At 41.7% G+C, this 20,882-nt stretch overlaps 1 protein-coding gene across 8 annotated transcripts in view; it reads left to right on the top strand.

Moving 5' to 3' along the window:
- The window catches only part of tmem63c (transmembrane protein 63C), a 101,404-nt gene that overhangs the window by 39,949 nt on the left and 40,573 nt on the right, over positions 1–20,882 (top strand). For 5 of the 8 annotated variants that reach the window (XM_008120355.3, XM_062968348.1, XM_062968345.1 and 2 more), the window contains 3 exons: positions 7,518–7,619; positions 12,645–12,728; positions 19,730–19,973. In XM_008120355.3, coding sequence (XP_008118562.1) covers positions 19,776–19,973 — 198 coding nt within the window. In that variant the 5' untranslated portion in view covers positions 7,518–7,619; positions 12,645–12,728; positions 19,730–19,775. The remainder of the gene's footprint in view (positions 1–7,517; positions 7,620–12,644; positions 12,729–19,729; positions 19,974–20,882) is intronic. The other 3 variants (XM_008120406.3, XM_003214433.4, XM_008120479.3) reach the window with 2 other exon arrangements.

Consider the following 20,882-nt stretch of genomic DNA (forward strand, 5'->3'; position numbering starts at 1 on the left):
GCACCCAGAGATTATGTCTTCTTTCACCAGTCCCCACTTTTCTTATTGAAGTCCACTTTGGTGCTCACTGTCAGATAGCTATATACTTTTTTAACATGATGGCAGTAGCTGGTGAGGCAAGCTTTTCTGTTTTCCCCATTTCTGTCAGCAAAACAGAGAATGGCTGTTTATTTTGCCTTCAGTAGACTAGAGCAAAATCCCATTCTTTCCCAACTCAGGGTTTATTACAATGCTCAGTGTAAACATATTGCTCCAACCCATCACCCAAAGACAGAACAGAGGTAATCGTTGCTTCCTTTTGGTTCTCCCAGGATAGCTTAAGCTCTTGCCTTTTTCCATTCTTCTCAGAGAAGCGGGTGGTTCCTTTTTTGGTAAAAGCTATGGTACAATACTCATACTCATATTGACCTATTGATAAGTTGACCCAGTTTTTTGTGGTTTATTTTTTAAAATTAAAATGTTTAGAGTTACATGTGAACATATGAGATAGCTCTCCTAAGTCCAAGTCTGACACTCTAACCAGAGGTGTCAAACTTATGATCCTCCAACTCCAGAAGTCCTAGCCAGCTTGCCCAATTGCCAGGGATTCTAAGAACTGAAGTCCAAAACACCTGGAGGGCCACATGTTTGACACCACTTTACACTATGCTTGGCTCATTATTGCTTCCGCCAACTATTTTGATGGTCCACTTTTATCCGCTGCCTGTACTAGTGTAGCTCTGTTATCAAGAATATTGTGTTTTGCATCCTGGTTGTAGCACTGTTGCCATTAAGCTATCTTCCAGGAACTCTGTGGCGAATGGCTTATATTAGACAGCTTGGTGTCTAAAATACGTAAGGATTCATTGCTCTGCATTAATTGAGCTTGTTCCTTGTGGGTTGATTTACTATTCTAATTATCGTGATGCAAGAGTTCCCTGTGTATGATCCTTTATATATTGCAGTAACGTTTCTGTTTTGAGTTGGCTTTGTTTTCAGCTGCTGTGCTCTCTGTCAGTGACACAGAATGAAGAGCAGAGGTATTAAATAACTAGACCACAAGGGAAAGACCAAAATTAGAAAAGGAGTCAGAATAAAAAGGTTGAGAAGAGGTGTTAAATCTGAGATTGCCAAATGATGTGGGTGTTAACTAAAATCAGATAAAGCATTAAAATAGCTAAAGATGAGAAGGTAGGATTGAGACAGAAAAATTATACGTTATCTTTCCCAAAGTAACCTGTTTAAAAACTGTCTCCTTTCATGAGAAAAATGCATGTATACTTTGTTTACAAGGGAAGATTTTTTTGTTCATTTGTTTTGTTTTTATTGTAAAATAAGCTATTCTGTTTTTTTAAAAAATTATTGTAACGATTTGTTGCTTTTATATTATTTTGGTCCCTATATCACCTGATCTATCACAGAGTCTTTTCGGTGGTAGTGCCTGTGTTCTACATATCTGGAAACTATAGTGGTCTGTTTTTCTACCTGATTTATGGTACCACATAAAAACAGAGTTTTAAATATGTGCTTTAAGCTGGTAATAATAATAATAATAATAATAATAATAATAATATTTCTTACCTGCCTTTCCTCGTGGCTCGAAGCAGGTTACAGAATAATTAAAACACATAAACATTGTAAAAATGCTACAAATCCACATATAAAAATGTATTTCTATAAAAGTTACATATTAAAATATATTTCTATAAAATGCATATTAAAATACACAAAACCGAGATTAAACACAAGACATACATTTAAAATTCATGCTTAAAGACTGGCTGGGTAGGCCTGCTGGAAGAGATAGGTCTTTATATGGTTTTTAAATTCCGACAGCTGATTTAACTGTCAGAACTCTGCTGGCAGGTCGTTCCACAGTCTTGGGTGGCTGATGTAAAGGTCCTATTATGATTCAGCCTGATTAAGATGAGGGGCTTTGGGTTTCAGAGCGTGAGAGAGTGCTGGAACCAGATGCAGCCAAGGAGGGGCTAAAGGAGGGGTTTTTAGAGCAAGATGCTGTCACTGGGACTCCATGTGAAAGTAGAGCTGTTTTGGAATCCAACAGTCAGGGAGGTAATCTTTCACCTACACGCAGTCCTGATAACATTAGCTCATCCAAGGGAGCAGTTGGCTTGGATACAGATACAAGACTGCTTCCGAGGGGGGAGAGATTCAAGTGCAGGAAATCAGAAAGAATCCAAGAGAGAGAGAGAGAGAGAGAGAGGCAGAAGTGGGCCCCTCAAGGTCAAAGGAATGTGTTCATGTTTTGCCGTCCTTAAAGCAGAGAGACCTCTGTTGGGATTTTAGATCAAGCAACATCACTATCCATGTGAAGTACTCCTATCTCATTCCCAGTGCAGGCCTTAGCTCAAGATTCATGCCATGTTTTGATGTTGGTTCTATGAATATACCTTTGGATTCATGGTCATGTTTTGGCTCCTCATTTCATGGAATATTTTGGGATTCATGCATATGTTTTGCTCCTTGTTTTCTGTATTTACCTTGGGATTCATGTTCAGTTTTAAGCCTTGTTTCTTGCATTTATTTTGCCTTTGGATTGTTTTCCGGTGGACAGTGTGACTTGGCTTTTTGCTTGTGAGACTTGCCTTCTATATTAACTCTTTGATTTTACCTTTTTACTTCATGGTGGTTTTCCCTTTTTATATGTGTTTTCTTCAATAAACTGTTTTGATTATCATGTTTAGTTTCTTGGTGGGTGCTGTGAGCAAGGTAAACCTCCGCTGAGGTTCTACAGGTCCTCTGGGTGACGGTTGCCAGTCGGGTTCTGACTGATTGGAGCAGGTGTCTTCCAGAGGACCTAAGGGTATCACTGTTTTTATCACTTCTGTCTGACTTTTAAAATTTGCACAAAACAGGGATAGCCATTTTGATCATAAGGCAAACTGCATAGCAATATGTTTATTAGACCAACCAAAATCACAGAAATATTGTACTGAATGAATAGGTCTCTCAGTTGCCAATAGTTTAAAAAGCAGATGGGGTGTAAAGAGGGTGATTAATTGTGATCTTAAAATCAAGAGTGTGGTATTGCCTGTTGTAGTACAACAATCTGCATATTGAAATGTTATGGGAGGAAAGGTGTGCAGAATTTCACATGAGACAGTCGTGAAGTTACATCCCAATCAACATTAGGCTTCCTGGGAAACAGAAGGGCCAAAAGGAAAAAGCAATAACTGTTTATTTTCCAATTTGAAAATATCCCACTTCCCACTGCATAAAAAGCCTCCCTTTAAAACTGCATCGAGTGGGAAGCTCACAGACACCTCCGTAGTTAAAGAGAAGAAAGTGTAAATTAAAATATTTTTTTAAAAATTATTTTGAACAGCTGCTTTATTGTGAACTGCATTTTGCCTAGATGGCTCTGTTTAAACTATAATCAGAAAGACATAGAACTGTGGATAAATTCAATCAAAAATGTTAAACAAATAAAGATCAAAGAAATACAAAGGAAAATACTGACTAAATGGTATAGAATCCCCCAGTAATTAGCCCATATTATGAAAAGTAGTACCACCTACATTCTGTTGGCATGAATGTGGGGAAACTGGAATTTTTATCTATATATGGTGGGATTGTGCCAAGGTACAAGAATTCTATAGGAAAATAAAGGGTGAAATGGAGGTAGTATTAGGGCAAAAACAGTGTTGAATAAAAACAGTTTTTCCCCCTGAAACTGGAAGGGGAAAGGGGCAATAAAGATTGGGCTGAGACAACAAAATCTATGTTAGCTGCGGCCCAAGCTATGGTCGCCCTAAGATGGAAAGAGTATAAAAATGGGATACACAAAAATGGTATGAATATTTAGCAGATTATATGCTTCAAGATTACATTATGGATAGGAAAAATAAATATATTAATAGATATCAAGGGGAAAATGGGAATGGAAATGGGAAGAACTAATGGCCAAGATAAAGGACAACAGAAAATAGAAGGAATCGAATTAGACTATCCTTTTGATCAAACAAATAGAATGAATGATAAAGAAAACATACAACTGTTCCTGGAGGGTGGGGGTGAAATAGAGAGGGAAGGGGGGGGGGACAGTGGAAAATGGATTCATATAGCAGACAAGTACAGAATTAATGTGTAGACCAGGGGTTCTCAAACTGTGCTCTGCAGAGCCCTTGGGGCTCCGCAAGTGATAGTGAGGGGCTCCGTGGCACCCTACTACTTCCCACCTCCTCCTCTTTCCTCCTCCTGAGAAATGTAGGGAAATTAAAGGTTGGCGCTGCTGAAATAAAAAAGCTGAAAATATATACATGTAGCATCAAAACCTGGAGTAGACCCAATGGATCCGTGGCATTTATAAAAATTGACCTGGAATTCAACATTTGGTTCAGTTTTAGTTAGGACTAGTCTATGAATTTAAGAATAGGTATGGGTTGCACAAGTTTATATATATTCAGAGCTTAGAGAAATTGCTTTTTGAGACCTCAAGTATCCTGCCATTTGGTGTACCTGCTGATCATGTAGACTTGGATATCCTGGGAGTTGTAGTTCTAATAAGATAGCTTTTTTATTTTTAACTTATATTATGACAGATGTAAATGTAAAGTGGCAAATTTAAAGCTGCAAACCTAATCGGACTTAACTGGGAATATGCCTTAGGGAGTGAATAGAACAGACGCGAGTTAACATGTATAGGATGGATTCAAGCTCAGACTTTTTCTGACAAAGTGCTGAACCATAGTATATACCCTGTATGACATAAACAAGCAGTAGTGAAGCCTCAGGCTTATACACTTCTGCTCTCTTTTTAGAGGCAGCCAGGGAAAACAAATTGGAACTGTTTCATTCTGGTTTTAAGTTAGTCTATCACACTACACTGTTATAGCACTGTATTCCATTTTAACTGCCTTGGAAATATTCTATGGAATTCCTGATTTTGTAGTTTGTGAGCTCTATATTCTCTCTGTATGAGAATACTAAATGCTCCTCCCTGAACTACAAATCCCATGATTACATACAATATTGCCATGGCAGTTAAAATGAAATACAGTGCTATAATACTGTAGTGTGATAGGACCGTTGGTTTATTACATTTTAGCTGGTGGGTGAGAACTCCGATTACTTTAAATTATTGTTAGTTAAAGCAAGTAATTGGCAAATGTATGCTTTGTAATGAATACTACAAATGGTCAGGGGTTATGGGAATTGTAGTTCAACATCTGTTGGTTATCCCTGCTTCAAAGCATTATTTAATTTTAAACCAATGGATGAGGATCCTTTTGCATGCCAGGGGCCAAATTCTAATAATTCCTAAAGGCTGCATTCTAGCCGTGGGTGGGTTTAAGGACATGGGATGAATCCAAAGCAAAATGGGTATGGCCAAATATGTGTCTTACTTCTTGGAGCATTTTCCCAAAACCCTTACAAAGCACAGCTGAGTTCTAAATCTGTTTTAGAATAGATTCCACTGCAATGGTTTTCCATGCTGCCAACCATGTATTGTATCGATTATATGCAACAATTTTCTTGGCTTAAAAAAAACCTCTTTATCTACATTCAGAAATAAATTAAACTGAAACACCCCCAACCACACTGTGTATATATATCTCTGCACCTCTAAGACATAGCACCCAGAGCCCTTTAACAGTTTAAAAAACGAATACAAAAATAGTGGAAGACATTCCACCAGTTTGGGAGCCTTCCTTGCCAACCATTGGTAAAATAATACTTTTGGATTTTTTTGATTTTTTTTTCTTGTTCCTAAATGCTTGCTCTCTAGGAGTGGGGACCATTTCCACCTTATTTTTGTTGGGCCTGGGGGCAATTTAAACCAAGGAAAAGCCTTATGTAAAATAGAAAATTAAAAGGAAATGATGTTTACACTCTACTTCATTAAAAACTGGACTCTCTTGGGTGTAAAATGCCCAAGGAATCTCCAAGAAGATGAGAAAATACCTCCTGTATACCATATAAGACATTTGAGAGTGAAATGTGGCTTTTATTTAATTTTTATTTTTATTCATTGTTGTGCAAGTGAATTTGTTGGAGTGATGCAGCCCCCCATGGGTGGGCTCTTATAGCCCCCACCCATCAATAGTTCCACGCCCTTCCTCTAGCATAGATTATCGTCCAGAATATAGGCAGTTGGAGTTACAAGCATCCGATTTACAAATGACTCATACCTAGGAACGGGGGTGATGGGACAACTGGAAGTGAGAGAAATCTACTCCTAGGAAGGGGAGTATGAAAATGGTATCATGGGGGAAAGGTGTCTCCACAAAAGCTTTATCACCAGTCCTTGTTTTCACAACAAGCCATATTTTTCAAAATCCACAGGGAGAGAAAATGAGGCAAAATGTTCTAAAGAGGGACACAGACATAGGGGTGTTGTATTTCTTACTATAATAAATCTGCTGTCCTTAAAATGCCATGGCCACCTAATATAATAATAATTATTATTTATTTAGATGTACATAACAACACAGCAAACATTCACATTAAGTCAAAGTGTCTGGGATTGGTTTCTGAATACTGGGCTCTTCCCAAGAGTCTAGGGTTTGTGTGTGTGTGTCAGGAGCGATTTGAGAAACTGTAAGTCGCTTCTGGTGTGAGAGAATTGGCCTTCTGCAAGAACGTTGTCCAGGAAATGCCTGGATGTTTGATGTTTTACCATCTTTGTGGGAGGCTTCTGTCATGTCCCTGCATGGAGCTGGAACTGACAGAGGGAGCTGATCTGTGCTCTCCCCAGGTTGGATTTGAACCAGCAACCTTCAGGTCAACAACCCAACCTTCAAGTCAGCAGTCTGCCAGAACAAGGGTTTAACCCATTGCAACACTGGGGGCTCCAGGGCCTAGGATATTAGAGGCATTTTCATAGAATTATTATTATTATTATTATTATTATTATTATTATTATTATTATTATTTTGCCTTTCCTCACAACGCAAGGCAGATTATGACATAGCTAAAACACATAATCATCATAAACTTAATAAAATACACATATTAAGACATATTTCTACAAATCCATATATTAAAATACACAGAACAAAGTATGAAATATAGTGGACACAAGACATGAATTTCAAATTCACAATTAAAACTGACTGGATAGGCCTATATAGGCCTCTTTGACAATGTCTTCCCCTTCCCCAAACTACCTCCACATATCATGCTGTGTTGTTTATGCTGAGTTCAGCAAGGAGTTCAATGTATTGACTGGTTTTTCCCAGGCAAGGTATTGATTATTCTGAGGTGCTGAGTCAGTTTAACTGGCTACAGTTTCCTTTTCTTGCTCCCTGGGGTCCCTGCTGACCTTGCCCTCCCTGCGGTCAAAGTCATGTAAGTAGCTAGTGGGGCTTCATTCATTCATTGAGACTTTGGTCATCAAAGGACAGATAATCTGAGATGACCCCCAGCTGTACACACCACGTTCCTACAAAATAGAAACTCATTCAAGGATGCAGAGATAGGAATGACAGACACAATGAAAGCATATAATAATAAACAGAAACTGGACGAGCTATCTGAATACGATTATGCTGCATTTTTTGTGTTTTTGACTACAGGTTGTCTTGTCTTTCGGGCTCGTTTGATCTGTCATCAAAACAAATCCATGAATTCTGTTTCATTGCAGGGACAAAGATTATGACTACAGCTGAGAAAATAAGGTATCAACGCCTTTTTGAATTCTCCTGTGATGTGGCTTTGTTGTGTCTGTGCTTATTTACATTCTGCCTTGATTATTATCATTTGGGTTTGATGCTAGAGATACTCCCAAGGCAAAGAGTTTTAATGTGATTTTTGGAGAATAGATGCCTATGAGAGAGACAGTGTCAATGATCACATTTGCAGTGTTGATTACAGGTATTTGCAGTTAGCCCAGTCGGAGAGCAAAAGTAAATTGTGCATCTTCTCTGTTCAGCCCACATTTTGGTCCAGAGCCATGTTAGTCTATGGTTGTTCATAAAAGAAGAAAAGGATCTGCAGAAGTATCTTACAAACCTAACCTTTGTAAACTATATTGCACTTCATTTTCAATTTTCCTTATATTCAGATAAACAAATTGTGAACACAGGTAATTGCTTAATGCCAAGCTGGAACATGAGAGAAGCCTCCCAGAAGGATGATAGAACATCAAACATCCAGGTGTCCCCTGGGCAACATCCTTGCAGACAGCCAATTCTCTCACACCAGAAGCGACTTACTATTTCTCAAGTTGCTCCTGACACGGAAAAAACGCCAAGCCACACAGTTTATTTCTCTGGCCTAGGATGATCTCCAACGAGCATACTATGATGTCAGCTATTCCCTGACAAACTGCCCATTAGTCAACTTTGTTGAGGTGTTGTAGTTGAAGGTACCTCGTGGTAGTGTCATATTGGAGAAGACTGGGCAATATGAGCAATATGAGCTATTTTAGCAGTGAGCACAGAGGTAAGAGGTGAATTACATTGGGAAACAAATTGGATAAAGCAGTGATGCAAGGCAGGGATATTCAGTAATGGTATTTGACGATTCTAATCTAACCATAGCCATAGGAATAGGTGCTCCCGTAATATGCCCCAATAACATCCTGAATAGACCTGAAAGACAATGTATTTCTCCAGGATTCTCATTAGAGGTCCAGGAGATGCCTCAAAAAGGTTATTTAGAGAGGAGTGCTTTAAGTGTAGTTCAAGTCAAAGGTAATTTTAAAAATGTAACTAGTTATTGAGTGATTTTTTTTTTTGGTTCAGTTTTATCAGAATTTATTAAAGAATGAACTTTTTCATGTTTGGAATGTAGAAAAGGAGTTTTTTTTTACTGAAAGTATGAAACTTGTGCAAAATGTGGGAAACTGATAGATCTAGGCATCCAGGCGTCCAATTCTGCATGCATACTTTTGAAAATTAAGCACTCAAAGCTCAGTACCTTGGTGGATGGATCTATTAGTTACAGTAGTCCGCATATTTTGGTGTTTTGAACCATATTGTCACTCCGTTAAGAGGTGTCCTGAATGGCTTTAAAATTTTTTTCCCCAATTTGTCTTTTTTTTTCCAGGTCCTCCCATCTCTAGGCAGGTATAACATGAACTTTTCCTTGCCACGAGTAGCTTACCTGTTGTATTTGGACGAGGACAAATTACTGGTGCATGCTAAAATTAGGAATCATGTTATTTTTATAGTTTCTGAGGTATTACTCCCCAAATTTCATATTCAGTACAGAGAAGTTGTTTTTAAAAAAAAAAAGAAAGAAAGAAAGAAAGAAAGAAAGAAAGAAAGAAAGAAAGAAAGAAAGAAAGAAAGAAAAAGCAGACACAGGAACAGGCAAATTGGATGGATTTTGCCATCCTTCTTAACCTGTTTATCAAACCAACAGCCCTAAAGGGAGTTGCAGTCAATAGCTTACAAAAGAATCATGTAGGTTACTTGCAATGAAAGTACAGAAATGTGTTTCTAACCCTTTTTCTTTTGTGCAATTCCTAAAGTAGCTTAGAGCAACACATGAGTTAAAACAGTCCAGTAAAAACACAAAAATACAACTTGTTATGAGTGTATTTCCAACAGTTAGTTAGATAGTCATTGATCTAACCAAAAACAGTTCATGACGAGTAAAAACGAATTAATGTGATCGACAAATGGACAGGCCTTGGACTACGATTTGAATTTGCATAATTTTAATTGGTGTTTTAATTAATTGATGTTTTAATTGTATGGATTTTAATTGAATCTGTTTATTTTCGGTTTTATATGTTTTGGCATCAAATTATTGCCTGCTGTAAAGCTGCCCTGAGTCCACTTCAGGGCACAGATATATAAACCTTCCTTGCTTAGTTTCTCCATATACCTCACAACCTCTGAGGATGCCTGCCATAGATGTGGGCGAAACGTCAGGAGAGAATACTTCTGGAACATGGCCATACAACCCAGAAAACATACAACAACCTTGTGATTCTGGCCATGAAAGCCTTCGACAACACATATATATCTTGTTGTTGTTGGTAATAGCTATCAGGTTGACTTCAACCCATGGCAACCCTGTGAATGAAAGACCCCCAAGTCACCTACTATCAATGGTCCAGCAGTCTCAGGTCCATGGCTTTCTTGATCGAGGCTAGATCTACACTGCCATATAATCCTGTTGCAGAATGAACGTTTACTGCTTTCAACTGCAATATACAAGTTTATACTGCCATATAACCCAGTTCAATACAGTTGATTTGCATCCAGAAACTGAATTATATGGCAATGTCGAGGGGGCCCAAGTCCATATTTTCCAATTGCCTTCTACCTTGCCAAGTGCTACTGTATTTCTCATGATATGACCGAAATACAACAGCCTCAGTTTAGCCATCTTGGCTTCTAGGGAAAGTTCGGGCTTGATTTAGTCTAGGGCCCATTAATTTGTCTTTTTCTTTTGTCTTCCTTCATATGACACTTTACATTAAACCAACAGTTGTTTTTTAAACATAGCCTCTGGAAGCAGTTCTCAGTGATGATCCCGAGAAAGCTGTTCTCAGGAACAAATTCCCAGAAAGACTAGCAGGTTGCTAGGAACATCTCTATTTATTTGCTGAGAGTCACCCTGGAGGCCTCCCCCTTTCTGCCAGAAAGTTGCTCTCCTTATTAACAAAGGGGAGGCGAATTATTAAGGATGGGCAATGCCAGATGGCGACTTCCCTGCTGTTTACACAAGGATGGGAGGTGAGAGAAATCAGGCCGAGGCAGCAAGGAGATGCTTTTCTCTGTCTCTCTCAGACAATAAGCAGGTTTTAGCATAGTCCTGCTGGGCAGACATCCTGCCCTCCCTGATAGGCAGCAGCTGTGCATCTCTCTGCTTCCACAGAAAAAAAGAAAGATCAAAATTTATCTAGACCATCTGGTTTAATATTGTTCATTTCAAGGTGTGTCTGCTTAAAGACCTAAATGACTTGGGACCTTGATACTTGAAGGACCACTTCTCCCTACATATGCCTGCTTGCAAATTGGGGGCCATGTGGAGTGGGAAGACATGGAAAAGGGACTTTTGGCACCTATGGCACTTTTATGGCATCAGTACTGGTTTTGTTCCAACACCAAATTAGGACATGATTTTTTAATTAAAGCTTTCAGTGGCTTATTTATTTCATGTAAAGGTAAAGTTTTCCCCCTGACATTAAGTCTAGTCGTGTCTGACTCTCGGGGTTGGTTCTCATCTCCATTTCTAAGCCGAAGAGCTGGCGTTGTCCATAGATGCCTCCAAGGTCATGTGGCTGGTATGACTGCATGGAGCACTGTTACTTTCCTGCCGGAGCAGTACCTATTGATGTACTCACACTTGCATGTTTTCAAACTGCTAGGTTAGCAGAAGCTGGGGCTAACAGTGGGAGCTCACCCCACTCCATGTATTCGATCTGCTAACCTTTTGATCAGCAAGTTCAGCAGCTCAGCGGTTTAATGCACTGCACCACCGGGGGCTCAGGTGTACATATATATAAAAGGCCTAAATATCCTAAAGCAGGTGTGACCAAACTTTAGCGCTCTGGGTGTTTTAGACTACAACTCCTACCAGCTGCTAGGAATTATAGGAGTTGCAATCCAAAACACCTGGATGGCCAATGTTTGCCTATGCCTGCCCTAAAGGTACCAGAGCTTAACTACCTCTGATCTTGGTAGCTAAGCATGGTCAGCCCTGATTATTATTTCGATGGGAGCCAACAAATACCAGGTAATGTATAGGTTATATTTCACAAGTTCACCATAAGTTGACAGGTAACTTGAAGGTACATACACTCATGTTTTATAATGTTACAATTTTAAGGGGTTCCAACTGTTGCTTTTGAATTAGCTTTAACTGTTGATATGTTTAATACAGTATTATGTTGTTCTAATTATTAATGCATTTCATATAAACATGTTTTAAATTGTTTATATTGTACACTGCCCAGATACCCTGTGATAAAAGGCTGGAGGTTCAAAGTGTTTAATAAATAAATATTGTCCACAGTTAGGTTGAAGGCATGTAATTGGCCTGAAACCATTGGCTATGGTTTAATAGGAAGTGTGGTCCAACAACATTTTTCATCAGCCCTATACTACAATACTGTCTGGCAGCAACTGTCTGGGATTCCTACTCAGAGTCTTCCCAGGTCTTTTCTAGAGAAGCCAGGCACCTTGTACATGAAAAGTACTTTATCACAGTAACCAAAACTTTTCTCAAGGACATTTAGACTTTCTTGGGGGTGACTAAGTCTCTCAGAAATCATGGCCTAGCTCTGAAGGAAAAATAAGTCACACTAATGATGTATCACTGTATATACTTGTGTATAAATCAATCTTATGTATAAGGCAAGGAAGTGTTCCCTCCAGGTTGAGTTGATAGAGCAATTCCTTCAGTGGATGTCCACCTGGAATATGTGTCTAAATTCTTACTAATAATAATGTCCTGTTTTGGTTGGCTTAAAAGGCATCAGAAACAGAGGTCTGCATTGAACATAAATTCTGATTAGCTCCTGGCAGTATATGCCTTGAATGAATGATGCAATTGTGGTAATGGGTTGGCAGAAAGCACGAGATCTTTAGATATAAGCAGAACACTCCCACCACAAATGTTTGTTTTGTAAGGATGGTGAGGTGGCTCAGGACAAGTTTCACTGGATTCTCGCAAAGGATTAGAGTGGAAAACACCAGCGAACTGCATGGCTCATTTACTTCCTTTTGCCTTTTCTTCCCCAGCAACTCACACAGACAGCACTGAAATGGCAGTGGTTGATCCTGGTGTCTGCAACTGAGTCTAAATCAGGGAATGACATTTCTCAGGTATGAATTCTCAGGGTATGACATTTCTCAGGTCCTTTTTAGAAGATCATCCCAGTTGAGCATCCCTTATCTCAAAAGCTTGTGAACAGAGGTGGTTTGGATTTTAATATTTTTTGGGGATTTTGGAATATTTGTATTTGCAGATATCTTGGAGAAGGGGCCCAAACCTAAACATGAAATTCATGTATGCTTTATATATACCTTCTACACATTGCCTGAAGATAATGCTATACAATCTTTTTAATGTTTGTGTGTGTGCATGAAACAAAGTTTGTGTACGTTGTGTACGTTGAATCATCAGAAAGCAAAGGTGTCACTACCTCAGCAACCCATATGGTTTGTTGTTGTTGTTTATTTGTTCAGTCACTTCCGACTCTTCGTGACCTCATGGACCAGCCCACGCCAGAGCTTCCTGTCGGCCGTTGCTGCCCCCAGTTCTTTCAAGGTCAAGCCAGTCACTTCAGGGATAGCATTCATTCATCTTGCCCTTGGTCAGCCTCTCTTCCTTTTTCCTTCCATTTTCCCCAGCATCATGATCTTTTCCAAGCTTTCTTGTCTTCTCATTATGTAGCCAAAGTACTTCATTTTTGCCTCTAATACCCTTCCCTCCAGTGAGCAGCCGGGCATTATTTCCTGGAGTATGGACTGATTGGATCTTCTTGCGGTCCAAGGGACTCTCAGAATTTTTCTCCAACACCACAGTTCAAAAGCATCTTCCTTCGCTTAGCCTTCCTTATGGTCCAGCTCTCGCATCCATAGGTTACCCATATGGACAATTTTGGATTTGGAAATATTTTAGAAACCCAAATGGACAATTCATAATAGATCAGCTCATAAGATCTTGTCACAGACTACAAAAAGTGCCCTTCAATGAGCCCTTCTTGAAACTGGAGCAATAAACAGAAGCAGCACTTTGCTGGCTATACAATAATTTATTACAGTATTTTGGACCATGCATCAAAGTTATTCAGTTGTTTCTTCTTCTTCTCATGGGTCTTTTTGCCCTCACAGTGAGCTAGACCTCCTTGGCTTGTTTGGGAACCATGCCTTAGTATAGACAAACTAAAGTGCTAGTTATTTCTTTCTTTATATAATTTTATATTATATGAAATATCTTCCAATGTGGCAGATCCATCACCATGGCCATACATGAGGGCCACACATCCTTACACACTGGATTGATCCCCTTTTATTGTCAGCATCTGCATAATCCATGGACTTAGATCTGTAGCTTGTTTTTCATGACATCAAGATATGGCAACACTCCATTCTCTGGCCTTTTTCTGCTTCCAACAAGTTAGAAAGAAACCTTAACACAAATTATGGATGCTTTCCCCCTCCAGCTTGTGGGTAAAGAAATAACCCAGGTTACTCAAATCTATATATATAAAAGAGTGATGGAATTCGGGCACTGAGCAAAACAACAAAACTAAACACCCTCCAAACTCCAAATTTGACAACAGAATCCATTATCCACGCCTCCAGGTTGAAACAACAAAACATCGGGTCAGAACCTCCACAGGATCCACTCACCCCACACTCCTCCAAAACAAGGGCGGGAGAGGGAATGCCCAGCTTTGCCTTTCCCCTCTATCTGTTACCCCTCCTCCCATGACGTCACTCCCCGGCCAGCCGACAACGGCTATTCCCCGTGCGCGCCCTGCTCACAAGCCCCGCCCCCCTGGGAGCCGGAGACACAGCTTCTCCTTCTGGCTGCTTCCTTCCCCTCACTCGCCGCCATCATTATGATCTCTCACGAGAGCACCCTCCTCAGCTTCTTCTCCAACTCAGAGAAAACGCCAACCAACCCCACCGACGACTAGGAAGTCACAGGTACCTCCTCCAGGCCAACTTGAATACCGTTGAATAGCCTTGCAGCATCAAAGCCTGGCTGCTTCATGCCTAGGGGACTCCATTGATGGCCAACTTCAATACCATTGGATAGCCTTGCAGCATCAAAGCCTGGCTGTCACTGGGGAGGGAGTTCCACAGCCGAGGAGCCACCACCGAGAAGGCCCTGTCTCTCGTCCCCACCAGCCGTGCTTGTGAGGCCGGTGGGATCGAGAGCAGGGCCTCCCCGGATGATCTTAAGGTTCTCGTGGGCTCATAGGAGGAGATGCGTTCGGACAGGTAAATTGGACCAGAACCGTTTAGGGCTTTGTAGGTCAAAACCAGCACTTTGAATTGGGCTCGGTAGCATATTGGCAGCCAGTGGAGCTGGCTTAGCAGGGGGGTAGTCCGCTCCCTGTAAGCTGCCCCAGTTATTAATCTGGCTGCCGCCCGTTGTACTAGCTGGAGCTTCCGGGCCGTCTTCAAAGGCAGCCCCACGTAGAGCGCGTTGCAGTAATCCAAACGAGCTGTAACCAGAGCGTGGACCACCGTGGCCAAGTCAGACCTCCCAAGGAACGGGTGCAGCTGGCGCACAAGGCGGAGTTGTGCGAAGGCTCCCCTGGCCACCGCCGAGACCTGGGGCTCCAGGCTCAGCGATGAGTCCAGGAGGACCCCCAGACTGCGAACCTGTGTCTTCAGGGGGAGTGCGACCCCATCCAACACAGGTTGTAACCCTATTCCCTGTTCGGCCCTTCGACTGACCAGGAGGACCTCTGTCTTGTCTGGATTCAGTTTCAATTTGTTAGCCCTCATCCAGTCCGACACCAGTACCCCCAAGGCCCATCCCAGAGAGCCGTCCCAGAAGGATACCATGGTCGATGATATCGAAATCCGCTGAGATGTCCAAGAGAACCAGCAGGGTCACACTCTCCCTGTCCAGTTCCCTGCGGAGGTCATCCACCAAGGCGACCAAAGCCGTCTCGGTACTGAACCCAGGCCTGAAGCCAGACTGTGATTGGTCCAGAAAATCCGTATCATCCAAGAATCCCTGTAGCTGCGAGGCAACCACCCGCTCCAAGACCTTGCCCAAAAATGGGAGGTTAGAGATTGGTCTGTAATTGCCTAGGTTGGTCGAATCCAGAGAGGCCTTCTTCAGGATAGGCCTAACCACAGCTTGCTTTAGGCTAGATGGAAATTTGCCCTGTGATAACGAAGCATTAATTATAGGCATAAACCAATCAACTAACCCGCCACTGGCCTGTTTTAAAAGCCAAGATGGGCAAGGATCCAGGGCACAGGTGGTCGCCCTCACAGCCCCGAGGATCTTGTCCACATCATCAGGGTGCACAAGCTGAAACGAATCCCACAAGATCGAACAGACAGATGCCTCAGTTACCTCACCTGGCAATGCTTCAAGGCCGGCGTCCAAGTCAGAACAGATCTGAGCGACTTTGTCTGCAAAATGGTGAGCGAACTCGCTGCACTGAGTTGCCGAGAAGTCGGGTGGCCCCCCGCCCCCAGGAGGGTGGAGGAGCTCCCCAACAACCCGAAACAACTCCGAGGGTCTGTTATTTGCAGACGCGATGCGGGCAGTCGAGAAAGCCTTCCTGGCTGCTCGCAACGCCACGGAATAGGACCTAATAGCGGCCTTCGACCGTGTTCGGTCAGAGCCGTCCTGAGTTTTCCGCCAGCGGCACTCTAGTCTCCTTCTCGCACGTTTCATCTCCGCCAGCTCCCCAGTAAACCAGGGGGCTGGGGTAACTCCACGCTGCGAGAGGGGACATTCGGGAGCGATTGTGTCTATTGCCCTAGTCATCTCGCTGTTGTAGAGAGCGACCAAGGCATCGACAGAATCGTCAGCCTCCATGGCAGACAGAACCCCAAGAGACGTCAGGAATCCCTCGGGATCCATTAGCCTCCTGGGGCGGACCATCTTAATCGGTCCACCACCCCTGCGGAGGTTTGAGGGCGCGGTGAGACTGATCAGATGATGGTCAGACCATGACAATGGAAGAATAGTTTGCTCTTCCACTCTGACCAACTCGTCACCCGCAACAAAAACCAGGTCGAGTGTATGTCCAGCTTGATGAGTGGGACCCGATATTACTTGGGACAGTCCCATGGTCGTCCATGAAGTCCTGAGCTCCACCTGTCAAGGTGGCCTCAGCATGGATGTTGAAGTCACCCAGAACCATGAGGCGCTGGGAACCCAGCACCACGCTAGAGACCACCTCTGCAAGCTCAGGCAGGGAGACTGCTGTGTCGCGGGGTGGACGGTACACTAGCAGAATCCCCAAACTGTCCCGGGTACCCACCCTCAAGTGGAGACATTCGAACCCAGCGGATTGCGGAACGGCGCATCTGACCAGGGCGATGGACTGCCGAAAGAATACCATTGAATAGCCTTGCAGCATCAAAGCCTGGCTGCTTCATGCCTAGGGGACTCCATTGATGGCCAACTTCAATACCATTGAATAGCCTTGCAGCATCAAAGCCTGGCTGCTTCATGCCTAGGGGACTCCATTGATGGCCAACTTCAATACCATTGAATAGCCTTGCAGCATCAAAGCCTGGCTGCTTCATACCTAGGGGACTCATTGTTGCCCAACTTCAATACCATTGAATAGCCTTGCAGCATCAAAGCCTGGCTGCTTCATACCTAGGGGACTCCATTGATGGCCAACTTCAATACCATTGAATAGCCTTGCAGCATCAAAGCCTGGCTGCTTCATACGTAGGGGACTCCATTGTCGGCCAACTTGAAAACCATTGAATAGCCTTGCAGCATCAAAACCTGACTGCTTCATACTTAGGGGACTCTATTGTCGATCAACTTGAATACCATTGAATAGCCTTGCAGCATCAAAGCCTGGCTGCTTCATACCTAGGGGACTCCATTGTCGGCCAACTTGAATACCATTGAATAGCCTTGCAGCATCAAAGCCTGGCTCCTTCATACCTAGGGGATTCCATTGTCGGTCAACTTGAATACCAATGAATAGCCTTGCAGCATCAAAGCCTGGCTGCTTCATACCTACAGGGAATCCTCTTTATGCCACCTTCCATGCCACGAAGAAAACCCCACTAAGGACTATGCCACAGCAACGCGTGGCCAGGTACAGCTAGTGTTCCTATATTTGGATGAGAAACAAAGACCTGTTATCAATTCCTTCTTCAAGGGTAGGGTTGCCAGATTTCAGGGCCTAACTCTGGCCCTCCCAATTTTATGGGTCATCTCAAGTGGGAACAAGAGTGCAAACAGTTTGAGCAAGCATGCAAGTTCTGGGGGAGTCGGCTCCAAACCAGAAGAAAGGGCTATGTGCAAATTTTCAGCTCAGATAGGAGAGCAGCAGTTTCCCACCATTTGTAAGCCTTTATTGATTTCTTCCTGCAATTTGCGACGATTCTCCAGGGAGCCGATGGATTTCCTTAGCTAGTTTCCTCCTTACCTCCCAATTTTTGTATTATTGCCATCATCTTTGTTTTAATTTATTTATATACTGCTTAGTATACATGGTGCTTTACAAGTAAAAAGACAAGGAAACAGTTCCCTGCCATCAGGCTTACAAACTAATTAAGATGTGACACAAAAGTGTGAGAGGGGATTAAATCCAGCAGATAGTGACTTTTCTTCTTCTTATTTATTTATTTATTTACATCATTTATATTCCGCCCTTCTCACCCCGAAGGGGACTCAGGGCGGATCACATTACACATATTAGGCAAACATTCAATGCCTTTTTAACACAGACAAAGACAAACAAACATACCTCTGAGGTGAGGGCAGTGGCAGTTGGGATGGAAGGAAGACATTTAATCTTTTTTGGGCGTAGGCTGGATGAAGCTCTTCTAGTATCAGGGATCACCACCCGCCCTGTTCTGCATCCACCCCAAATTTCCAAACAAAGGAAATATGTTGTTTATGTCCATTTCTATCAGTTTGAATGGCAAGCTACGAGCGACTGTGGTTTCTGCATAATGCTTAATGTCACCATCAGGGTTCATCTAAGGTTTGGACTTGTTACCCACAGTGTCTCAATGGCAACCCTGTACAAAGAGGACGGATCCAACAATCTTAAGAAGCTGAAGTTATATGAAATCCTGGCTTGTTATGGCATGCATAATTGGTCATTCTTTCCTTCAGAGACCAACTCAATTTTTGACTGGTGATTCTGTAATAAACAGATATTACAGGGTTTTTTTAAAAAAATCTTTCTATTGATGCTTCTCATTCAGACAACATAAGACACCCCATTCATCACCCACGGCATTATTACCCTCAGTAATGGTGGTGGATCTGCTGACCCCTTTAAAAGGCATCTCCAACAGGTTTCTAATTCTATGGTAGCATTCAGTTTGAGGTAAAAGCATGTTGGAGCAGTTAAGGTCTATATCACCTTCCAGTAGGCCAGGTAATGAAGAAAAAATTTGTACTGTTATATTTTTTATGCTCAGATATTACTGTGTATTCATTGAGATTTTATTGAATAGTGAAAAGATACGGACTGTTCTCTGTATTTATAATTGAATTACTTCTTTGGCAAGCCAAAGTATCTTTCTCCTTTTAGTTCTACAGCTTTCAACTCTTTGTCCTGCCTTAAACTAACATAGATATGCATCTTGATTGTCCCACCTTTTCTAAGAATTCAGTATGATTTATAGTATGACTAAGATTCCATTTTTATTAATGGGATAAGAGAAAGGGAAGAAAAATACTGGGAAGCAGGAGACTAATACAAATGGAGTTAAAACCGCAGATTTAAAAAAAATTAAAATGGGGACAAGATTTTTTTTCACAATCGCATCCTCTTTTTAGATTTTAAAATGATGAAACCACTGAAACAAAGTTCTGTTTCAGAAACCCTCCTAAAAAGCTATAAAACTACTTAGTAAAATGCCATCAATGGATTTTCTTCCACAACAGATTTCAAAACTCTGGGAGCTTGATACCAAGAAGGGCCTCTCCTTAATCCCTGCCAAACATGGACATAAACATTATCAAGATGGGACATAAAATAAGAATTTTCACTCTAATTTGTGTTGATGAAACAATTTAGAAGGCAGGCTGATTTGGGCAGAGTTGGCTCTTCAGATGTTAATGTCTCCAAGGGTAGAGTGTTCTTAATCTTCTCTTATCCCATCCTTCTGTCCTTCTCCTCTCCTCCACCCAGGTATTTTTTGGGCTAAAACTTTCCAGGAGACCCATCAGCTTCACAAATGGACAACTCAATCACGGACGAGATTTCATCAGGAGATGGGACTCTCCTCCTCCTAAGCATCCTAGGATTTAAAAATAGCCCAGTCAATGAATCAGAAGAGCACTGCTTCAGCGCCCATGGCCATAGCACTGTCCTCCAAGGGCTGCCATTTGGTGGCATCCCCACTGTCCTTTCCCTCAACTTCATTGTCTGGATGGTAAGTGAAAGCATTCATTATGCAACATCCACACTGCTTCACAAATGAGATCAAATGAGAAATAATATTTGCAGTAGAAATCAGAGCCAAACTAGATGCTTCTTTGATAATTGGAAGTTATTTCTTTATTAAATTCATGCCACCCTTTTCTTCACCACGAGTTCAAACTAGTGAATATCGCTATCACTGCCTTCTTTTTATCCTCAATCCTGTGGGATAAATTAAGCCAAAGAGCATTTTTACGCATGTTAATAGATTTGAAATGTTTTTACCTGTTTATTCTGAATCGTTTCAATGTTTAATCCTATTTTAGTGTTTGTATGGGTTTTTTTTACGTTTTAAATTGGATATTGCATTGTTTTTACTGCTGTTAGCCACTTTGTGTCTCTTTTTAGTTCTGTGACAAATTTACCTAGCAGTAGTATTGAAGTGGGTGGGAGAAAGCTTTGTAGGGGAAATTGGTGCCTGGAAAATATTTAAGCTCTTACAAATTTGTATGTCTTTGCCTCTACTTTGCCCAATTTCCCCCATCCCAAGAGCCATTCAATATTTGCCTTTTCTACAGCTTGAATTAGTCTCTGCCACTATATGACAGGTGCATGACTCATAAAGCATTCTTACTACCTTCAATCCCACATTTATATTATCCCTTCCACAAACAGAGGTTTTGGAGGTAGCTGAAACAGTTACTTTTTAGACTACAACTACCAGAATCCCCAGCCATCATAATGTAATGGTCATGTAGTTTGGAGGATTTTGAGAGTTCGGGTCCAAAGATTTGAATTTCCCAACTTTTGTATTTGAACAGATGTGACTGCTGAGGTAACAGGCAGCACTGTCATTTAGCATGGTGAAAAAATGTGTAGAAATGCAGACATCCCATTATGCAGGTAGCTTGGTAATTGTTAT

The sequence above is a fragment of the Anolis carolinensis genome, chromosome 1 (genome assembly GCF_035594765.1).
Source record: "Anolis carolinensis isolate JA03-04 chromosome 1, rAnoCar3.1.pri, whole genome shotgun sequence".
Classification (NCBI taxonomy): domain Eukaryota; kingdom Metazoa; phylum Chordata; class Lepidosauria; order Squamata; family Dactyloidae; genus Anolis; species Anolis carolinensis.